The sequence below is a fragment of the Mastigoproctus giganteus genome, chromosome 7 (genome assembly GCF_048544385.1).
Source record: "Mastigoproctus giganteus isolate SK-2022 chromosome 7, ASM4854438v1, whole genome shotgun sequence".
Taxonomy (NCBI): domain Eukaryota; kingdom Metazoa; phylum Arthropoda; class Arachnida; order Uropygi; family Thelyphonidae; genus Mastigoproctus; species Mastigoproctus giganteus.
The window spans coordinates 70,856,030-70,880,245 of NC_143581.1; the positions used below are offsets into that span (position 1 = coordinate 70,856,030).

Genomic DNA, 24,216 nt, shown 5'->3' on the forward strand with positions numbered 1-24,216 from the left:
ATGTATTCATTAGTTTTTTCTCATTATTAAAAGCAGATTATTGGAGTTCATGAGTGTGTTCTCAGCTGAAATTTACTTATGAGTACACCGTCCAGACTGCCCCAGTCTTGGGGGGGATGTGTTACACCCCCTTTCCACTGTTTTAAAATAGGAAAAAATGACTTCTACTGCCACTACTAATAGCGATGTATTGATCAGAAGTCGACAATGATGTATTGATTAGTTTTTTTTTTTTCATTATTAAAAGCAGATTATTGGAGTTCATGAGTGTTTTCACTGCTGAAATTTACTTAAGGGTATACTGTCCAGACTGCCCAAGTCTTAAGGTGTTTATCCCCCCCTTCCTGCTGTTTCAAAATAGGGAAAAAAACCGACTTCTGCTACCACTACCAGTAACATGACTATCTGTTTACCAAGAATGCAGGGAGAAACTGTATAATTATTTATACAGTTATTAAATTGGTTTGTTGCTAATTATTTAGCAACAAACCAGTTTTTCCAGGTAAGTTTCCTGACTTTTCGGTAGTTCTCGTGTTGGCTTTAGCATTAGCATTAGTAGAGGCATTTGATGCAAGAAAGCAAGCTTATGCAGTATCAGCCAAAAAAAAAAAAAAAAATAAATAAATAAAAAAAATAAATAATAAATAAATAAATAAAAAATAACCTTCCACTTCACCCCTCTGTTTGTTCGAAATACCTGTCCAGCTGAGCCTTAAACATATTTAGGCTATCAACTTCCACGACAAGGGATGGAAGTCTATTCCACCAACCAACCACCCACTGTCTAAAGGCAAATTTCCTCACGTCTATCCTACATCTGTCTTTTCTCAATTTGAATTTATCCCTCTCAGGTGATTATTCTGAGCAAGAGGAAGAATCCCATCAGCATTGAGCATGCTCAAACCATTCAAGGCTTTATACACCTCTATCAGATCACCTCGCTGGTGCCTAGTCTCCAGACACTGTAATTTGCAAAACTTAAGCCTTTCTTCGTAAGGCACCCCTTTGTTCCATTCACTAATCTTGTTGCCCTTCTCTGTACTCGTTCCAGCATCTCTACATCCTTCTTGAAATGAGGCCTCCAGACTTGTATACAGTACTCTAGGTGTGGCCTGACCATTGCCTTATACAAGGGAATAATCACCTCCTTATCCCTGCTAGAAAAATTCCTATATATCATCGGCAATACTCCATGAGCTACTCTTGCAGCCCGTCTGCACTGCTCAGAGAACTTCATATCTGCCTGCACAACCACCCCCAAGTCCCTTTCATTCTCTACCACTGTCAGTGTAGTACCACAGAGTTGATACGTTGCTCTGGGGTTGCTGTTTCCCATGTAGTACTTTACATTTGTCAATGTTAAACTTCATTTGCCACCTCGAAGCCCATCTGCTCAACCTTTCCAGATCCTGTTGCAGTAGCATAGTGTCAGTAGTGTCCTTGACAACCCTGCCAACCTTTGTATCATCTGCAAACTTGGACATTAAGCTTGATATACCATCATCAATATCATTTATAAATACAGAAAACAATAATGGACCCAACACTGAGCCCTGAGGGACTCCACTAATAACATTAGTCCACGATGAGCAGTGTCCATTGATTACCACTCTCTGTCTTCTCCCCCTCAACCACCCCTTTATCCAAAGCAGCAATTTGCCTCCAATGTCACACTGCTCCAATTTGTGCAGCAGTCTTCCATGTGCAACAGTATCAAAAGCCTTTCTAAGATCCAAGTATATAATATCAGAGCTATTCCCTGCATCCAGTTCTTTTGTGACTGCATCATAGTATCCAATCAAATTGGTCAGGCAAGACTTCCCCTTAACAAAACCATGCTGTGTCCGAGCTATAACTGAAGTCTTGTCTAAACGATCCTGCAGTGCTTCTTTAACCAGTGCCTCTATTAATTTTCCTGGAACAGAAGTTAAGCTCACAGGTCTATAATTACTTGTGTCAGCCTTTGATCCTCCTTTGTGAATTGGGGTCACATTTGGACATCTCCAGTCTATGGGTACCTCCCCTGAGTCCAAGGAAGCTCTCATAATTATGGCTAAGGGTTTGCTTACTTCCTTTGCCGCCTCCTTTAATATAACTGGATAGATCCCATCCACCCCGGGTGCCTTTCTTGTGTTTATCTTCAACAGTTTCTCCTCCACTTTACTCCCAGTTATTTCAAGATTCTGTAGCTTACTGCTAGAGTTGAATACACCTCTGGCATTCCCCTCGCTGAATAACTCCTCATGTGTGAATGTCGATGCAAAATATTCATTCAGTTTGTTAGCTACCTGAGCAGGATCATCAACAGTTGACCCATCAATATCAAGTGGACCAATCTGATTCATCCCCTTCCTTCTAGAGTTTACATAAGTAAAGAACTCTTTGCTGTTTTTCTTTGCATCCCTTGCCAAGGATTTCTCGTAATCTGCCTTCGCCTGCGTAACCTCCTTTGTAACTTGGTTGCATATCAACTTGTATCTATCATAGGCTTCTATGTCACGTGTTAATTTGTATGTATCCCATGCATTTTTCTTCTCTGCCATATGCCTCATTAGTTCATCTGACATCCATTTTGGCCTAAACCTTGAACAATATTTTTTTTACACAGCTTATATTAACTGGACTTGGACTCGATATGTATATATATATATATATATATATAATATATTTTTGACATTTTAGTGTACCACGTTGTTAATACATAAGGTGTGTTTTTCAAAAACCTGTGTTTTATTTAACTTTTTTTTTTTTTTTTTTTATATTTGGCCATCAGATTCAATATTATAAGATTGTTGCATACATTGTTGATTTTTATATAATTATACTGCACAAAACTGTAATTAGAACTGCACATTTGGATTTTAGAAGTGAACAATAAAATATCCCCTGCCTCCAAACTTTTCTAGTACTAAAACCTAAAAATTACCAACATAAATCTGTCCTGATTGGATTCTGCCTTCCTCTTTGTAAATTTATGAATCTTTAGTAAAAAAAAGAATCACTTGTATTACTGAAGTTAGCATTAAATGCCACACATAACAGACTGTAGAAAGAATATAATTAAACCATAGATGGCCAAAATCTTTCTGCCACCCTATCTAATAGTGCCTTTTCCTGTCTGCATGTAAGAATTTTGAGCTGTCTAAGCATATTCTTAGATTCTTCTTGGTCCTTGATTCTTAGTCATTTTCTTGGTCCTTCAGGTTGTCACAGACATTCTCTCAGATATGCCAGACAAGCTGCACTTGCTACCTGGGAGTCTAAAATGCTAATGGAATTGATATTCGGGTGACATTCAATTAAAGTGGACCCAATTTTGGCTAAGTCCGGGCGGACTATGACAACCAAATTCTCTACTTGCACTTTCACAATGGTGGGACTGTTAGTAATCCTGGGTATAACCTCCATGCACAAGCACTGTGGATGACCACCCAAGTGTGAACCAACATAACCAGGGGTTGATGTGTGGTGCCCACACCACATGGAAGAATGCCACCCTTCTGTGTTACCAGGCAATACTAGGTGGTAGATGACTCTCATCAACCAGCGCAATACCACCACTTTGCTTATTGGAGGCTTGAAATGGTGGAACCCACGTTTAGTCTCCAGAGCTCAACCCTTCCCCATCTCTTCCCTCATAAATTATGACTGATGAATTTTGAGGTTATGATGAACATCAAGGCTAGATCCAATCTTCCTTACATTCCGAGGGTACCGCTCTAAAAACGGTGTTCACAGGCCGGCCGCTAGTTAATACACCGGACCGAACCTATTGGTAACTCTTTAGGAGGCTTCCAGATCAGCTTGTGTATAATCTTGCTACCTCTACTCTGCCAGATAGTGACTGGAGGGAGTCCGAGTAGTGTGTATTCAGGGGGCATTGTCGAAGCCACGTTATGTCGAGGACTGGGTATATTCTTACTGTGTGTATGCCATATCCAAAAATTTCATTACTTCATACAGCATGTCCCCCCCCCCCCCCCCACTTTTTCTTACAATTGAATACACCATGATTTGTCAAACTAATAGAGTAAGCTTATCTGCGAAAAGATCTAAACCTCCCAAACATTTCCTAGTTCATTTCACAAATATACATGGTCTCAGTTCTAATCTCAATGATGTCCATTTCCATTTGCAATCTACCAAACTCCCTGTACTTTTTCTGACTGAATCTCAGTTATCAGTTGATTCAACTATTGCTCATCTCAGTTGCCCAAATTATTCGCTGTATGATTCCTTTTGCCTCAAATGTGGTACTTGTGCATATGTCCGTTCCGTTATTCCCTGTGAGAGACTTGGTTAAATTTGAATCTCCTCTCTTCGATCTTCTCTGGCTCAAAATCTCTCTACCTCACTGTGTCAAATTCATCTGTTGTCTCTACCATTTTCCCAACTCCGCTAATCACTTGGAGCTCTTTGACTTCCTCTCTTTGCAACTTGACTTTCTCCAGTCCAACTTTCCTAACAGTGAGGTAATTTTCCTTGGTAATTTTAATGTTCACAACTCCAGCTGGCTTCCTTTTTCTAGTCACACCGATACAGCTGGTCGAGATGCTGAGGCTTTTGCAATTACTAATGACCTTGCACAGATTGTTCATTTACCTACAAGAACACCAGACAATCCTAACCACACAGCCAACATGCTTGATCTTTTTCTCACAAACGACCCTTCTAAGTACACAGTCGAAGTGAGTGGTCCTTTAGACACCTCAGATAACAACTTGGTGATTGTCTCTTCTCCAGTAGAGCCTTTATCTCACACCTACTCCCAACCTCATGTTGTATGGCCTTACAAGAATGCAAAATGGGATGTCCTGCGAGATTTCTTTTCTTCTTTTCCTTGGTTGCATTACTGTTTCAAAACTTCTGATGTCAACGTTTGCTCAGATCGTGTCAGTGAAATTATTCTTGTAGGAGTGGAATCCTTTATTTCACACTCTATTTTAAAATGTCATCCTTTATCTAAACCTTGATTTTCCAATAAATGTGCTAAGGCTGTTCAAGAGAAGAATGTTGCATATCGTAATTGGCTTGTTTCCAATTCTTCAGTTTCATTTTCTGCCTACACCAAAGCTTGAAACAATTGTAAAGCAATTATTAATCAGTCCAAACTAGATTTTGAACAGGCTAAGAGTAGAAAACTTGCTTCTTGCCCTAATGGTAGATGAGCATTCTGGTCTCTTGCCAAAGCTGTTGGCCTCAATTTTTGCCCATCTCTTCTCCCACCTCTGTCAAAACCAGATGGTTCTGTTGTCACTTCAGCCAAGGATAAAGCAGACCTGCTAGCATCCAATTTTTCTTCCAACTCATGTATTAATGATCTTGGTAAAACACCTCCCACCATTCCCAACACACTCCATTCAATGCCTCCTGTAGTCTTTGACAAATTTTGATACTAAGAAAGCTCCAGGTCCTGATGGTATTTCTCCACTTGTTCTCAAAACCTGTGCTCCTGAACTTACTCCTATTCTTTGCCGCCTTTTTTCACTTTCTTATTCCAAAGGTATTTTACCTTCTGCTTGGAAATTTGCTCATATCCAAACAGTTCCTAAAAAGGGTGACAAATCCCTTCCATCCAATTATCGTCTCCCATTGCAATTACTTCTACTCTTTCTAAAGTAATGGAGAAATCAATTAACCACCAACTCTTAAACTACCTAGAAACCTTCCATCTGATCAACGATCGCCAGTATGGATTCCGTCGGTGTCGATCCACTAGTGATGTTCTGGCTTATGTAACCCATTTATGGACAAAATCAATGGAAAAGTTCAGTGAAACACAAGCAGTTGCTCTTGACATCTCAAAAGCTTTTGATCATGTTTGGCATAAAGGTCTTCTAAACAAGACCATCTTATGGTTTGCCAACTGTTTTTTTGTAATTGGTTATCCAGTTTTCTCTCTGATCACTCACTGAGGGTGATAGTAGATGTCTCTCTGTGTTCTAACATCTCCACTAATGCTGGTGTCCCCCAAGATTCAGTTTTTTCCCCCACTCTTTTCCTCTTGTATATTAATGACCTTCTTCCATTGACTGGAAATCCTATTCATAGTTTTGCTGATGATAGTATATTGCATTCCACTTTCCATTTTGAGAAACCTTGACCTGCTCAATCAGCCTCAACTTCTCGAATATCTGCTACCAGTTCCTTAAATGCCGATTGCCAGGTAATTCTTCGGTGGGGCAAAGAAAACTTAGTTGATTTCAATCCTTCTAAAACTCAGTCTTGTCTTATTTCTCGCAAAAAGGATTCTTCTGCTCCTATGCTTATCTTTGGTGACACTCCGATTTCTAGGCAAGTTTATATATCTCTTTTGGGGATTACCCTGACTTCTAATCTCTCTTGGCACAAGCACATCACAAATATTGCTTCCTCTGCATTTAAAAAACTTGGTTTTCTCTTTCGTTCTCGGCGTTACTTTTCTTCCAAACAGCTGTTCACTCTGTATAAATCGCAAATCCGGCCTACCATGGAATATTGTTCCCTCATCTGGGGTGGTGCCCCCAAAACCTCTCTCAGACTTCGAGATTCCATTCAGAAGAGGGCAGTTAGGTTAATTAATGACTCCTCTCTAACAGAGTCTCTCCTATCGCTGTCTCACGGATGTACTGTTTCTGCCGCATGCCTCTTCTACAGATATTTCCATGGGTACTGTTCTTCTGAATTGGCTTCTATTATTCCCACTCTTTCTTTCGAAACAGTCCGAACACGTGCTGCCCCCAGCCAACATCCATTTACTGTCCAACCTCAAACTCAAAGAACCAACTTTTCATCTTCCTCATTTATTCATTCATCTGCTGTTTTCTGGAACAACCTTCATTCGTACGTATTTCCTGAAAATTACAGTCTACAGAAGTTCAAGTCTAATGTCAACAAATATCTTCTTTCGTCTTCTCAACCTCCAACCCAAGCATGGTACCAAGTATTATAGGTTCTAATACCCCTCGTGTTTGGGGTTTTCATAAAAAATAAAATAAAATATAAAAGATTATCCTTGTTGTCCCTGTTGTCTCATTAACTAAATTACTCATGTAAAATTATCCTCACTATGCTTCTAATCAGCTGTTTCTCTTTCCTGTCTGGAAAAAAAAAATTCAAATATGGTGATCCATAATGATCCTCAAAATCCTGTAATACAGTAACATACCTCCCCTTTTCAGAGAGAGTTTGATTCAATAAATGATAAACCCCACTCATGACATCCATAGGCATGTCCTCATTGCCATCATCATCCTTTTTTGCTTGTTCCCTCACCAGAGTATGGACTCAACTCAGTATATGCATAAATCCTTTCCTGTGGATCCCATACAGAATGCTTGACCTCTGCCATGGTTCTATTAAAGAGTCACGACAGAGACTTTTGTGCTGCTCAACCTCTGAAAGTTGAGTTCCATTTGGCACAACTCATCTGTGCAAGTAATCTGCTCAATCACTTCCTGGATCATCCTACTTAGCTGTTTAACTAGTTCCTTTTGAACTTGTAATAATGGAAATTCTGTTAAATCTACAACTTCATTATTTCTCACATCATCAGCTACCCTCTTCATAACTGCCACCTTAAAGGATTTCTAAGGACATTTGTAAATTATGTTCTTTACTATCTTAAATTTCTCAAAGGCTGCTTTGCACTGATCAGTCACATAACTAAATTCCAGACAATTAATAATATTTTGCCTGGTCACATCAAGTTGATATGACCTTTTCAGGACCAAAGGCTTTCTGGTTCTCCCTGCCCTCTTATAGTTCATGATTAACTTATAACCAGCCACCTCCACAATAGTAGTAGTGACAGATAACGCAAGAAAGCAAGCTTATATAGCATCACAAAAAAAAAAAAAAAAAAAAGGCAACACTTCACATTCACCTGTTCATCTCCTCTATCTGTTTATCTAGTTCTTCCTTGAATTTATTCAAACTACCTACCTCTCTCTCTCTCTCTCCAACACCAGATTGGGGGTTTGTTCCAAGTCAACCACCATCTGGCTGAAGACAAATTTCTGCATGTTCCTGTCTGCAACCATTCTTCCTCAATTTGAACTTGTGCCCCCTCATGTGTAGGCTGAGCAATATTCCATCAGCATTGAGCTTACTCAGTCCATTCAAGGCCTTAAGCACCTCACTCAGATCTCCTTGCAGGTTCCTAGTTTCCAGACACTGCAATTTGCAAAAAGTGAAGTCTTTCCTGGTTAGAGTGCCTTTTTGCACCTTTCACCAAATTTGTTGTTCTTCTCTGCAGCTGATCCAACAGATTAGCATTAGTAGAGGCATATGATGCAAGAAAGCAAGCTTGTGCAGCATCAGCCAAAAAAAAAAAAAAAAAAAAAACCTCACTCCCATTTCACCCCTCCATTCGTTTGAAATACCTGTCCAGCTGAGGCTTAAATTTATTTAGGCTATCAACTTCCACAACAAGGGATGGAAGTCTGTTCCGCTAACCAACTACCCGCTGACTAAAGACAAATTTCTACACATCTATCCTACATCCTTCCTAAAATGAGGCTTCCAGACCTGTATGCAGGACTCAAGATGTGGCCCAAACTTTGCCTTATACAATGGAATAGTCACCTCCTTATCCCTGCTGGCAAAATTCCTGTATAGGGATATCATTGTCTTCATGTCTGTGACTAGCATTGTCCCTCATTATACTGTAGGCAAGTCCTTCACTTTCCTTTCTAGCTTACTAACCATCCCAAACTGACTTAACTTTTTCTGAATCAGTTTATCAGGTATTATAATGGATACTGCTCTATAGTAATGAATTTTCTAATTTTTCACCAGTTCTGCCCTATCTTCCTACATGCAATAAAAAAAAAACTTTCAAAATTGCATTTCATAATCTTATATTGCTAGCAAAGCTTCATACTTTCCTCCTACCAAGTGGAGTAAGTTACTGAATTTTCTTCCTGGACAACATAGCTATTCTATGACATGTTGAATAGCATTCTCTGATAATGAGAGTTGCCATGCTAAAACAGAGTGCTATCTTTTCCAGTGTTCACCAAATTGGTATAAATAAAAAATAAATCCCATACCACCTGAAGGACATAGTGTCTGCCAATTATTCACATAGCCAAACAATTAATGTTTTTTTTTTTCAGCTAACTCCTATCTTACAGAATGTAAGGTATGAAAATCCTATACTACTACTGTAGTATAGGATTCACAAAGAAAAAAGAAATGAAAAAGTGTTTTTCTTTACTTGTGAAAAGTATTTTCAAAGTAAAGAAGAGTACTTACCACCAGCTTTTCTTTAGCAGTAGAGTTGAAATAGGCACTTCTTGAACAGCAACTGGCCTAAGTAAAACTAGTTGGTTTACCATTTGGTCAACAGGTAGCCTCGGTTAGTGACCTTGTGGCAAGTGGTAAATATATGTCAGTGATCAAGGCTACCTGTTGTAGGATGAGTGAATCAAATAGTTCTGAAACCGGTCACAACAGTGCTTTTGGGTTTTTAATGAATAATGGATTCACCTTCTGGGTGATGTTATTCAATTAAAAACAATATTAGTAACTTTAGGTTGATATGTGAATAAATGTAGTTGTTTATAGAGAGCATAAGCCCAAGCTCTGTCATTGGAGGGGTAAAAGTATACTCAGACAGTTTGTTTTCTCAAACTGTTTCAGTATGCATTGAAACAGTACTAAATTCATTACTAAATTTCTATTTTGGATCAATACAGCCCAATAATAGGGATTATATTGTATATATAATGAAAGTTATATTTTCAATCAGAAATTTTCTTTCACACACTGCTTGGCTGCTCATTTAGATTCAATACATTTATTTACCACTCAACACAAGGTCACTAATCAAGGCTACCTGTTGTCTGATGAGTGAACCAAATAGTTCCGAAACCGGTCACAACAGTGCCTTTGAGTTTTTAATGAATAACATGCATTTACCTTTTGGGTGATGTTATTCAGTCAAAAATGGGGATGAAAAATTCGACACAAAAGTGTCTCTCAGCAGTGAAGACAGAAAAATATAATAGAAAGTAGCATTATTTTCTAACTATTTCAATACCTGTATTAAAATAGTACCCCACTTATTTACTAAATTTTTGTATTTAGCTAACAATGCCCAGTAATTGGGATTATATTGTATACATAACAAAATTTACATTTTCAATCAGAAACTTCCTCCCACACACACATCAGTTAACTGCTCATTTAATTTGATACATTTATTCACTTCTCAACACAAGGTCACCAATTGAGGCTGCCTCAATTGGTGACCTTGTCTAGAATGAATCAGCTAGTTCTTAAAATAATTACAACAGTGCCTTCAAGTTTTTAATAAATAATAGATCCACCTTCTGCATGATGTTACTTGATCAAAAATTATATTAGTAACTTTAGGTTGATGCGTGGATAAACTTAGTTCTTTCTAAAGTACACAAGTCCAACTTTTGGCACTGTAACTGGTGTAGAACAAAGGTGTCCACAGACAGTAAAGACAGAAAAACTTAATGCAGAGTAGCATTATTTTCTCAAACTATTGCTTCAATTTCCAGCCAGAAATGACCCAACTGTACGTAAAATGGTACAGAGGAAGCCTATGTGGAATGTAGTTGGAGAAGAACATTATGTGGTGGTTTTCCATGGAATCTTAATTTCTATAATGACCATTCTTATACGATATGATTTAGTTAATATAATAGTGATTTAGTTGTGAAGTTAATGGTGATTTAGTTAACAGTTAAATAGACTATTTTAATATTCACATGCTATAAGAATGGTCATTATAGAAATCTATGTGTGTGGTACAATTTGCTAATTACACTTCTTTTCATGTTCTAACATACATGAAAGCATGGCATAGGATTTAGTGGATTGGGCTTGTCTCATTGTAATTGTAGAAAGTGATTGGGATTGAGAGGTTGCAGTGGTGAAAACAAGCCTCAGTGCATGTGATTTCTTAGATTGAGGCCTCAATAAATGTGAAAACACCTCTAGTGCTGCTGTTTTCAGGATTCCATGACAATGTGGCATTCAGTGAAGGGATAAAATGCTTGACCAAAAGTTACAGGCATTTTTCACTTCAATGAAATCCAGAGTGCTCAGTGGGATGTATGTAGGATCCATTTTTAGGACTAATGTCCTAAGAGTTATATTAGTGAGGCCAAGAGACATCAGAAAGGCCATCTGGGTAACCTTGTTGATGCATTCTATAATGTAGAATTTAACATAGCAATAGCTGAATGTGTGTGATAGGAAGGACACCATGTTGACTCCTCCGTGCTGCTGTCATTGTGGATTATGATTTTACTGTGGATTTTTTTGAGGTGATTCACAATTGCAATATGAAGCCTAATATATGGAAGTGAGTTAAGATAAACAAAACAAGAAACAATATAGAACAAAATGAGAAAAATGAGAGTGATTTGTAAGAGCAGACATCCATAATGCTCTAGCTGAATGGAGAAAGGTAACAGAACAAACTGTAAATAGGAAACATATTAAGAGAAATGTTTGGCAAGTTATTTAGGCAGGAGTCATAACTGCTGGAATCCTTGAGTCACAAAGAACATTCTGAAAGAAGTAAAAAAAGTACAGCCATTATCAACCCACTGCAGGATGGAAGCCTCCTCAACAATTCATGCCGAAGGAAAAGATATATTAAGTACAAATTTACCCTTTATTACCTTACCAATTAAAAAATTAAATGATACGTGAAATTCGGAAGAATTAATACGTACTGTAATATGTACATACTAACTAAACTAGTTGACATTTCTGTTCCCTGTCATTAGAATGGGTGGGGTTAAAATTTAAAACAGTAAAAAGATAAGCAATCAATAACAAAGAACATGGCACACACAAATTGCAAGTAACACGATACGTGCAAGTGAGAATGGAGTAACAAATTACGAAGCTTTAAAAATAGGAATGAAGAGAAGATTCTGAAAAGTATTTTTTTTTATGATTGAAGATTCCATAGAAGTGTAAACACGTTTTACCATAATAACCCACAGAATTCTAGCTGTCAGTATTATCGCAAACTCAATAAGATCGAGTTTACTATCAGTTTATGATAGATTTCACTAATACAAAAGCCCAATAAACAGGTGACTGCTAATTGTTTTTATTGTTTTATGGTTGTGACCTCCAGAAATCTGACCGAACTACGTGGTACGGTCAGAGACAGTCATAGGGTAATCTCCAGTGCTGCGGTCTCCTGCCCCGATTACACAGCATTTTGTCCCAATTAAGTGAATAAACCCTGGCTATTTTCTCGATTGGGTTCTGTTTTTTAAGATTTGCCCCAAATGAATGGTTGCCCCGATTAACCAGTGGCCCAAATAACCAGAATCCACTGTATATGAATTATTTGAAGTGCTGGATTATGACAAGACCAAATGTGAATGGACTCTATAAGATACATTCCAATAGGATTAGAACTCTAAATAGAAAGGAAATAGAAAACTTTCTTCTCACCTTATATAACAGCATATTTCTAGAAAATCAATACCTTTGAGCATGTATAGCGTTAGTCTTTCCAAAACCCAGGAAAGACAGTCCAAAAACTAGCATTGTTTGGTCTTTTTGTATCTTCCCTGTGCAGGTGGTGGGATCTACACAGGAAAGTGATATGTGCCACCTGCATAGAGAAAGTGCTTTAAAAAAATGTTGATCATACTTCATGACAGCATCTGAAAGCATTGTTATTCTAGAGAGTGGTGAAATGATGTATCAATACAGTTAAATGAATTCTGATTTTTCTGAGGCAAATTAGAAGAAGCAGTAGTACTTTTAGGTGACGTTTTGATAAGATTATTATTGATATAAGAAAATATATTAATAGTTTTGCATTCACCGTAAATAAAATTATCAAATGCATTTGGATGCGTAATAAGCTTTGCATATCAACATGGTGACTACATTGAATTGAATTGAATGGAGACTCATTCAAAGTTTTGGCAAGGGCATTAAGTTATTGTGTCAAACAAACAGGTGATTATTAATGTACATTCAAAGCCTAAAGCTGAAAAAAGAACTGGAGAGTCAATAAATACAACTGTAAGTCATGCTTGAAAATTAACTGAGGTTTCTGTTTGGGCAGTCCAAAGATTTAGAACCAAAATAAATAAACTGTAATGTTATTGTCCAGCTGAAAGCCATTGTCAAGTATCGTAAATGATCAGTGTTACAGCAATAAAATGCATAAAACAAAGTCCATTTTAATTTTCTATAATTATCCCACACTGCTAATAGTGACTTGTTACCTAGTAAACCTGGTATTAGAAGTTAAAACTGATTTAGCAATGAACAAATATTAGAAATACAGTCAGTTCTGCTATAACGCACATTTTTGCAATGTGACTGATATATTAGGGAAAATTATATAATATCGGTGTTGATACACTATAGTTTACCTATAAATTTGAACTACATACGTAATGTAAAGGCGTCGTTTTTAATTATATCTCATATTGTGGGTGGCTTCATAATGAGATAGCTGGTATTATAGTACTTCGAATAAATAATGCTTCTCTAATAGAGAAAACTACTGTTATTTATTTTCAGTGGATACCACCACCACCACCACCCAGACGATCGTTTCGAAGCTAGTTGGCTTCATCATCGGTGGGTGGGCAGGTACCCTGATAATGCAACATGCCATCACAGTTGTGAAGTTATTTCCACAATATGAGAGATGCCAAATGGTGAATAAATAATAATGTATTAGAAGATGAAATGCACAAGGCATAATTTCTTATGGGTTTAAGTAATTAACTGTATAATATCAGTGTAGATACACCATAGTTTATCCATAAATTTGAGCTACGTATGTAGTGTAAAGGTATCATTTTAATTGTATCTCATATTGTGGGTGCCTTATTATTATTATTATTAGCCACATGGTGCAAGGAAGCCTGAAAAAAATTTCTGAAGAATTACCCAGAGAGAGAGAGAGAGAACATGAGTCAGAAATAGAAGGGAATCACCAAGAAAGAGAAGAATGATGATATCCAGCTCAGGACTCTGGGTGTGCCAAGCCCATACTCACCAGATGTGAGCCCCTGGGATAAAAAAAGCCCACTAAAGTTGCTCACGTCATTGATGGAATTCAAACCCTGGCCTTTTTCAATGGGTGTGGGGAGGACGATACCACTGTGCTATCCATGCAGACAATGAGATAGCTGGTATTGCACTACTTAATTACATAGTTCAAATTTATGGGTAAACTATGGTGTATCTACACCAATATTATATAATTAATTACCTAAACCCATAAGAAATTATGCCTTGTGCATTTTGTCATCTAATACATTATTATTTATTCATCATTTGGCATCTCTCATAGTGTAGAAATAACTTCACAACTGTGATGGCATGTTGCATTACCAGGGTACCTGCCCACCGATGCTGAAGCCAACTAGCTTCGAAACGATCGTCTGAAAATAAATAAAATAAATTCTGAAAATAAATAACAGTAGTCTTCTCTACTAGAGAAGCATTATTTATTCGAAGTAGTGCAATACCAGCTATCTCATTGTGAAGGCACCCACATGTATGAGATACAATTAAAACGATGCCTTTATACTACATACATAGTTCAAATTTATGGGTAAACTGGGGTGTATTTACACTGATATTATATAGTTAATTACCTAAACCCATAAGAAATTTTGCCATTTCGTCTTCTAATAAATTAGGGAACAATAAGAGTATAACGCGATTTTCGTGTTGGCTCATGCATGATTTCGTCTGTGAGTAAACTAAGTGAATGCAAAACCCAACACCAAGCTGAACGTACTGAGCAGCAATATATACAAGTTTATGAAGCTTAAACAATGTCAATTGTGTGTGAAAGCTATATTTCCCATTTACCGTAGTTGTATTGGTTGGAGACACACTGTTGTCATTCTCTATATTTGTGATAATTGTAGGCCGACTCATGTTTTCAGGAGCTCACAATTTTCTGTTCGAACAGAAATTTCATGAGGCATGAGCAGAGGAGCTCATTTCTGGAGGTCACTACCATAAAACAATTTGCAGTTCCTTGTTTACTGGAATTTTCAGTTAGTGCAGTCTAATTATAAATGGGTAGTAAACTCGATCTTACTGCATTTTCCATAATACCAATAGCTGGAATTCTGTGGGTTTTTATTATTACAGTAATGTGAAATGTGTTTCCCCCTTCCATGAAATCTTCAATCACTTGAAAAAACATAAATTTTCAGAATTTTCTCTTCATTCCTATTTTTTAAGCTTCATAAACTTGTATAATTTGTGCATCCCGTGTTCGTCGTTATTGATTGCTTATCTTTTTTACTGTTTTAAATTTTACAATCCAAAAAAAAAAAAAAAAAAGAAGAAAATGACAGTGAACAGATATCAAACAAACAAACTTCATATCTTGTCAAGGTAAAATGCTATATTTACTATAATGTTTATTTATTTATTAGAAATTTAAGATGTAGACTATAAAGTACTTAGGGGCAAAGGCCTCATGCTATGAGGTAGAATGATTTATGTAGATTAGTGCAAATGCATCATTTTAACATAGCTATCTACCAAAGTAGTTAAATTAATTAATGAAATTGGCATCGTTTTGGTTATATCTCATATTGTGACTGCCTTCACAACGAGTTGCCCATGGTATTGTACTACCTCGAATAAATAACACTTCACCAGTGGAGAAGACTATTGTCATATTACTACTTATCATTATATACTTATATTATATTACTACTTATTGTTATATACTACTCTCATATTGTGAAGTTATACTTCATAACTGGGTTGTCACTTTTGCAACACCAGGGTACCTGCAACCGAAGAGAAGCCAACAAGCTTTGAAACGGTGACGTCTGGGTGGTGGTATCCGCTGAGAATAAACAACAATAGTCTTCTCCACTGGTGAAGTGTTATTTATTCAAGGTAGTACAATACCATGGCAACTCATTGTGAAAGTAGTCACAATATGAGATATAACCAAAATGATGCCAATTTAATTAATTAATTTAACTACTTTGGTAGATAGCTATGTTAAAATTTAAGATGTCTAAACCTCTTAGCAATTTTATTGCATTTCTAACTATTTTTAGAGTTTTACTTACCAGACTGAACATTTTTTTTAGTGCTCTGCCTCTATCCCTATTTTTCCCATAAGTCCTGTTGTTTTTAATACGGTAAATACTATAACGCGGAGATTTTTGGGAACACATGTACCTTGTTATAACAGAACTGACTGTACCTTTGCCAAATTAATGTGGAGATTTACCGAAATGTATACAAAATTTCGTGATGAACAGATCAGTTTAGGATAAAAACTTTTATTTTAAAAACATAAACAAGGACTAAGTGTGCTCCTGAGTAGAGCACTCAGCCATAAAGATAAATACTGTCACAAACCAATTCCAATCTGCAACATTGCACTTTATCTAGTTATTAGTACATGAAGCCAAATGAAGAACATGAGAACAAAAGAAAGGCAATTACAGTGCACAGTCAACATGATGTGTCAATGGGCCTAAAAAAATGAATTTAGAATATCAATGCAAAAAGTAAATAAAAGAAGACAGCTTTTGTGCACCTACCAAAAACAAAACCTGCATCAAGACCCTGAGCTCACATTGAGCAATAAGATTATCTCAGTCAGTTCAAGTGTGAAGTTCCTAGGAAAAAGGCACTGTTCACTATGATCCACGAGGTCGATACACTAAAAAACTCTTAATTTACTAACCAATCTGTCTACCCAAACCTAGTCTGAGCTACACATACATGGAGCTAGTATACCAATTATTTCTTGGACAAAGGTTACTATTTTTATTATGCTGTCCACTGATCACTTTTATATGTTTTTATTTCTTGTATTATGAAAGTAAACAACAAATGCATCTGATATTATATACATGCCCATTTCATTTACTATTGATACTATTGATTACTCCTTTTTTTATCCATTGTGAAATAACCCATATTTTGTTTTGTAGTCAAGCTATTCACAGCTTACAGTTTATCTTATTTTTACTTTTTAATTTTTTCAGTTTCTTGAGCCATGACTATGGTCAGCATGGTCATTATTATTATTATTATTAATATTAGCTATATAGTGTAAGGAAGCCTGAGGGTCATCATCTAATTTTATTGGTAGAAAAACAAAAGTAAAGAACTTTGCAAATAGCCCAACTATTTTTTATGCTGGTATATATTAATGTTTTGAAATCCTTGTGGAGACTGTTGTTAAATCTTGAATACAGAGATATCCTTGAGCAGTCTGCACATGTGCTAACAGATGTATCCATATTCAAGACTTCACAATGATTTCCATAAGCATTTTGAAATGTCATCAAAATTGGCATAAAAACCATTAGGTTATTGGAATGTTTTTTTTTTTAATGAAGTTTTTTTTCCATTATTTATTTCAATAAATTCAATCAGTTTGCCCAAAATTATGCACAGTGCAGTGTTTTTTCTTTGAATTAAAAGTCAGTATTTTTTAAAGGGTGTTGTATCTTAAACAGTATGTGAACAGCAATTTTGTGTCACAGGTTATATTTAAAGAAGTTGGTGTGCATGTATGTGTGTGTGTGTGTGTGTGTGTGCGCACATGCACACTCTAATTCATAATAAAATTAGATTATCATTATTTGTTTATTTATTCTTTGCAGATGAATGACAATAATACAAATTCTGAAATGATGAATACTAGAAATATATTGATGAAGCTTCATAAAGTAATATCTATGCTTCAGAACAATGATACTATGGAAAATCCACTTTTAAAATATCAGTGGAATAGAGTTGAAGAAGCTTATAATCATTTTATTAATACTGTATGGGCAAAAAAGAATGAAACAGAGAAGTAAGTTAATCTTAAATATTTATTATTACAGTGAAAAGCACCAAATAACTTAATAATTTGCTTGCATATTTTACTAAACCTGTTTTATATAATTTTAAAATTTTCAGTTTTCATTTTTGATGATAGTACCTGATTTGCATCAAATTTATCTGAAATCCAGATATACACTATACCGCTAACTGTACCTGGGTACCTACTTTCAACCTTTTATTGATGTAATATTTAATAACATGTCAACTCACCTTTGGCGATATCATTAGAGACTTCTAACAAATTTTTCATAACAGGCAGGTGGTGTTTTATTCCATTTCACCTTCAACACAGCAGTCAGTTCAATCACTGGTTGCATGTTGCTATTGGCCTGGCCAGAAGCCAACGTTCCAGTCCACTCCAGTAATGTTCAGTAGAGGTAAGATTATAGCCTTGTGCAAGCCAATGAAGATTTTGCACATTCATTTCTTCAAACTAAATTACAACAGGCTGTGCAGTATAGAATGAGACATTGTCATGCTAAAACAAAAAAGAACCTTATATAAACCTTATATGAACCTTATACATTGCCACAATGTAAAAAGAGTGAAATTGTCTAGAATATTATTGTACCACATGAGATTTGTTGTTACAGGAATGGTGACCAGTGGCCCAAGCCTAAAACATGAGAAACAACCCACACAGTGACAGCACCTCAATCAAACTTCACAATTGAGATGTCACACTCTGGCAAATGTTCTCTGGGTATCCATACCCCATACATGGGCCATCAGATTGGAAACCATGTAGAATGGTTTGTCACTACATAATGTAGTGGGAAAATCTTGCTACGTGGTTTTCCAATGTTCCAGGACCAATTATGATGGATTGTGCACCAGGCAAGTTGATACAATGCATTTCATGCTGTGACGTTTGGTTTCTGTACAGCAGCTCCTCTGTACAATTCAGTGCCGTGCAGCTACCTATGTGGCATCCTTGTACTAATGCCAATTTTTCTGGCCTCCTGGATCTCTTAGTTGACAGTATTCAATTAGGACTGACAGGAGATCTATGAATGCCCTCCAGTTTTTTTCTGTCAATTTCTGTGGTTTACCTGATCATTTCCTGGCTGTAGTAGCACCATGACATTTCCATTGGTGAATGCCTACCATTGGTATAGTGTGTTGCACACCATCGAACTAGTCTGTTGAAGTTTTGCCAAAATGGCACAAACAGATTTCTTCTGTCTATAATGACTTCCCCCATTGGAAGTTGCTAAGCTCAACACCTTGACCCATGTACTCTATATTTTGATCTTCTGACCTTTAGCATGAAAGCAGCTACTTTTTTATACCTATTCCTAAAACATAGTATGGTTAATTTTTCCAAATCATAGTGGTAATTATGATACTTTTGGCAACATAGTTTAGATTCATATTCATATTAAATATTTTTTTATATTACAAATCAGCTTTATTTTTCATTAGGATCTTGGATCACTTTTTAATAAATTGCATTAGGGTTTATTGAAATTATAAGGAATAAAATTTCTTTATGTTTCATTACACCATTAGCATTGGCATTAGTAGAGGCATACAATGCAAGAAAGCAAGCTTATGCAGCATCAGCCAAAAAAAAAAAAACTCCCATTTCACCCCTCCATTCATTCCAAATGCCTGTCCAGCTCAGCCTTAAATTTATTTAGGCTATCAACTTCCACAACGAAAGATGGAAGTCTGTTCCACCAATCAACTACCAGCTGAATAAAGGCAAATTTCTGCACATCTATTCTACAACTGTCTTTCTTCAATTTGGACCTGTGCCCCCTCAAGTTCTTAATCTGAGCAAGAGGAAGAATCCCAAGCATTCAGCTTGCTCAACCCATTCAAGGCCTTATACACCTCAGTCAGATCACCTCGCAGGTGCCTACTCTCCAGGCGCTGCAATTTGCAGAACTTAAGAAGCCTTTCTTGATAAGAGCACCCCTTTTTTTCTCCCTCACCAACCTTGTTGCCCTTCTTTGTACTCGTTCTAGCAACTCTACACCCTTCCTAAAATGAGGCTTCCAGACCTATACACACAGTACTCAAGGTGTGGCCTGACCATTGCCTTATACAAAGGGATAATCATCTCCTTATCCCTGTTCACAAAATTCCTGTATATATTGACAAGACACCATGAGCTACTCTTGCAGACCATCTGCACTGCTCAGAAAACTTCATATCTGACTGCATAATTACCCCCAGGTCTCTTTTGTTCTCCACTACCCTGAGTGTAACACCACCCAGTTGGTACATTTCTCTGGGCTTACTGCTACACACATCAAGTACTTTGCGTTTGTCAATGTTAAACTTCAGTTGCCACTTCTCAGCCCATCTACCCAACTTTTCCAGATCCTGTGTTTCAGCAGCATACTGTCATTACTGTTTTTCACAACCCTGCCAACCTTTGCATCATCTGCAAAGTTGGACATTAAGCCTGATTGATAAATATACAAAAATATTTATTATATATTTATCAATGATAAATATATCATTGATAAATACACAAAACAACATTGGGCCCAACACTAAATGCTGAGGGACACCACTAATAACATTAGTCCATGTAGAGCAGTATCCAGATTATACACCAGCTGCTGTGCTTGCCTCTAGAGAGTTACCAATAGGATCATTCTAGTGAACTATCTAGTGGTCAGCTTGCTGAAATTGTTTTAAAGCTATATCCTCAAAATGTAAGGAAGATTGTCATACTGCATGATAGAAGAGATAGAATTGCTGGAGCTTTGATCTGAAAACTAAACATAGGTTTCACCATTGCAAGCCTCCAATAAGAAAAGTTGTGATATTGCAGTAGTTGATGAGAGCCATCTACCACCTGATATTGTCTGATGAACTGGGGGGAAGGGGGCATTCCTGTGTGGTGCAGATACTAACCCTAAAATAAAGTATGGATTAATTAATAAATTACTTGTCATATGCAGTGAAGTGCAGTTTATCCATATTTTATTTTTTTATTTATGATTATTTACCTAATGTTTTTTTGCATTGTTTGTGATATTAACAATATAAAATTTTAAATTTTTCAGTCACAAAATGAAATGTGAGATGTTAGAGAGAACAAAACGACTGAAAATGGCAAATCTTATAAACTCCTATTGGAAAAAAAAAAAAAAAAATGAAGCAGGACTAGAATAATTTACATCATTTGAAGACTTCCTAGAGTTGAATCAATCTAAAATTTATCATCACTAATCACTGGTATGTTCAATAACAAGAAGAAAAATTAAAGTTCAAAGCTTAGTGAAAATCACAAACTGCTCAGGCACATAACTAAAAGAAACCATATATGCAAACACCATACATGTCATCTGATATAAGAACTGAACCTAAATATTCTGAAATAGTACTTTCTCTTGGATGATGACATTTTAATCATTCACAGAAAAGTTGATTTATAATAGAATGCCTCTACTTGATAGATGGTTGAAAGTGAAAAAGATCTGGGGGTAATTGTGCAATTAAATATGAAGTTTGCTGAGCAGTGCAGAGGGGCTGCCAGGGCAGGTCGTGGAGTCTTGTCAATGATATATAGGAATTTTGCTAGAAGGGACAGGGAGGTGATTATCCCATTATACAAGGAAATGGTCAAGCCACACCTAGAGTACTGTGTACAGGTCTGGAGGCCTCATTTTAGGAAGGATGTAGAGTTGCTAGAATGAGTACAGAGAAGGGCAACAAGACTGGTGAAGAGAACAAAGGGGTGCTCTTATGAAGAAAGGCTTAAGTTCTGCAAATTGCAGCTTCTGGAGACTAAACACCTGCAAGGTGATCTGATTGAAGTGTATAAGGCCTTGAATGAATTTAGCAGGCTCAATGCTGATGGGATTCTTCCTCTTGCTCAGATTACAAACCTGAGGGGGCATAGATTCAAACTGAGGAAAGACAGTTGTAGAATAGATGTCGGAAGTTTGCCTTTAGCCAGTGGGTAGTTGATTGCTGGAAAAACTTCCATCTGCTGTTGTGGAAGTTGATAAATAAATATGATGCTGATGCTGTATAAGCTGGCTTTCTTGCATCATGTGCCATTGCTAATGTTAATCTAGTTGCCTCTACTCTGCCAGAAAGTAAGTGGCAGGAATCCAAGTAGTGTGTATGATGGAGGGCATTTTCGAGGGCACATTATGTCAAGGAGCCAGGTATATTCTTGCTGTGTGTGTGAATGATACCATATCCTAAAATTTCATTACTTCATACAACATGGCCCTCTCTACTTCTACTTGGCTACTGAATGCATTACGAATAGTCAAACTATAGAACGAACTTATTTTGTGAAAAGATCTAAAACTCTCAAAAAACTTCCTCATTCATATCACAAATATATGTGGTCCCACTCTGAATCTCAATGATGTCCATTTTTACTTAGTCTGCCAAACGTCACTTACTTTTTTTGACAGCATCACAAGTTTTTGGGCTCCTCTGTAGCCAGGTGGGAAGGAGCAGCAGTGCGTAGCACATGCTTCTTGATTAGACCGGGGTTCGAGCCCGTCATCACCAAATACAGAGGATGCGGAAAGGTCAGGGAATGACCACCGCATATTCCCGGAGCAATATGGCCTTAGTTGCTAATGCTCCTAAAAACCAAATAACAACAACAACAACGACAACAAGTTTTTGGTTGCTTCAACCATTGCTCATCTAAGTTGTCCTAATTACCCTCTCTTTGTAGAAGTAGAGAAGTCATCCTCTCTACTTCTACTTGGCTACTGAATGCATTACGAATAGTCAAACTAAGAGAATGAACTTATTTTGTGAAAAGATCTAAAACTCCCAAAAAACTTCCTCATTCATATCACAAATATATGTGGTCCCACTCTGAACCTCAATGATGCCCATTTTCACTTAGTCTGCCAAATGTCACTTACTTTTTCTGAGAGCATCACAAGTTTTTGGTTGCTTCAACCATTGTTCATCTAAGTTGTCCTAATTATTCACTATACAATTCCCTTTGCTTCAAAGGTGGTACTTGTGTATATGACTGTTTTGATATTCTCTGTCAGAGACAGTAATTTGGAATATCCTCTTTTTGATCTTCTCTGGCTGAAAATACCTCTTCCCCATTCTGTCAAATTCATCTGTTAACTCTGTTTTTCTCCAAACTCCATTAATCACTTGGAACTTTTTGACTTCCTTTCTTTGAAAATTGACTTTCTTCTATTTATCTTTCCTAATGGTGGGGTAATTTTACTTGATGATTTTAATGTTCACAACTGCAACTGTCTTCCATTTTCTAATCACATGGATAGCTGCCCAAGATACTGAGGGTTTTGCAAATAATAATGACCTTGTACATTTTTCATTTATCTACCAGACACATCCAGCACTGTTGATCTTTTTCTCATGAACAACACTTCAAAGTACATAATTGAGGTGAGTGGTCCTCTAGTCATCTCAGATCACAACTTGCTAATGGTCTTTTCTCCACTGGAGGCTTTCTCTTGTAGCATTTCTCAGTCTTGTGTTGTTTGTCATTGCAAGAATATGAAATGGGATGATCTGCAAGATATTTATTCTTCCTTGGTTGTACTGCATTTTTAAATCTTGTGATGTCAATATTTGTTGAGATTGTGTCTGCGAACTTTATTCTTGTAGGGATGAAGTCCTTTATTCCACACTCCACCTTAAAATCTCATTCTTTATCTAATCCTTGATTTTCCAATAAGTGTGCTAAGGCTGTTCAAGAATGTTGCATATCACAATTGGCTTGCATTCAAATCTTCAGGTTCATTTTCTGCATATACTAAAGTTTACAACAATTCAAAAGTAGCTATTAATCAGTCCAAACTAGATTTTGAACTAAAACAGACCAGTTACTAAGACAGAGTAACAAATTTCTCTCTCTCTCTCTCTCTCTCTCTCTCTCTCTCTCTCTCTCTCTCACTCTCTCTCTCTCTCTCTTTCTCTCATCCAATTATTGGTCCATTGCACTTGCCTCTATTCTTTCCAAAGTAATGAAGAAAACCGTTAATCACCAACTCCTAAACTAACTATCTTGAAACTTTCCACTTGATAATTGCCAATATGGATTCCACCAGTATTATTTCATTGGCCAATAATTTATTCACAGATATGGTTTGACATATCTATGAATAAATTCTGTGGAATAGAAAAGTTTGGTGAAACTCAAGCAGTTGCCCTTGACATTTCTAAGACTTTTAATCATGTTTGACATAAAGGTCATCCAAAAAAGCTCCCATCTTATGGGCTGCTGACGGTTTTTTGCAATTGGATATCCATTTTTCTCTCTGACTACTCTCTCTCTGGGTGTTAGTAGAGGGGTCTCTGCATTCTGACTTCTCTACTAATGCTCAAGGTCCAATCCTTTTTCCCACTCTTTCTCTATATATTAAATAAACTCTTTCTTGTATATTA

General features: G+C 36.7%; 1 protein-coding gene across 5 annotated transcripts in view; it reads left to right on the forward strand.

Annotated features, from left to right (window-relative positions):
* Positions 1–24,216, forward strand: part of LOC150082988 (uncharacterized) — a 1,785,507-nt gene that overhangs the window by 293,374 nt on the left and 1,467,917 nt on the right. For all 5 annotated transcript variants that reach the window (XM_090377722.1, XM_090377724.1, XM_090377725.1 and 2 more), the window contains exon 16: positions 17,622–17,815. In XM_090377722.1, the coding sequence (XP_090233848.1) occupies positions 17,622–17,815 (194 nt within the window). The remainder of the gene's footprint in view (positions 1–17,621; positions 17,816–24,216) is intronic.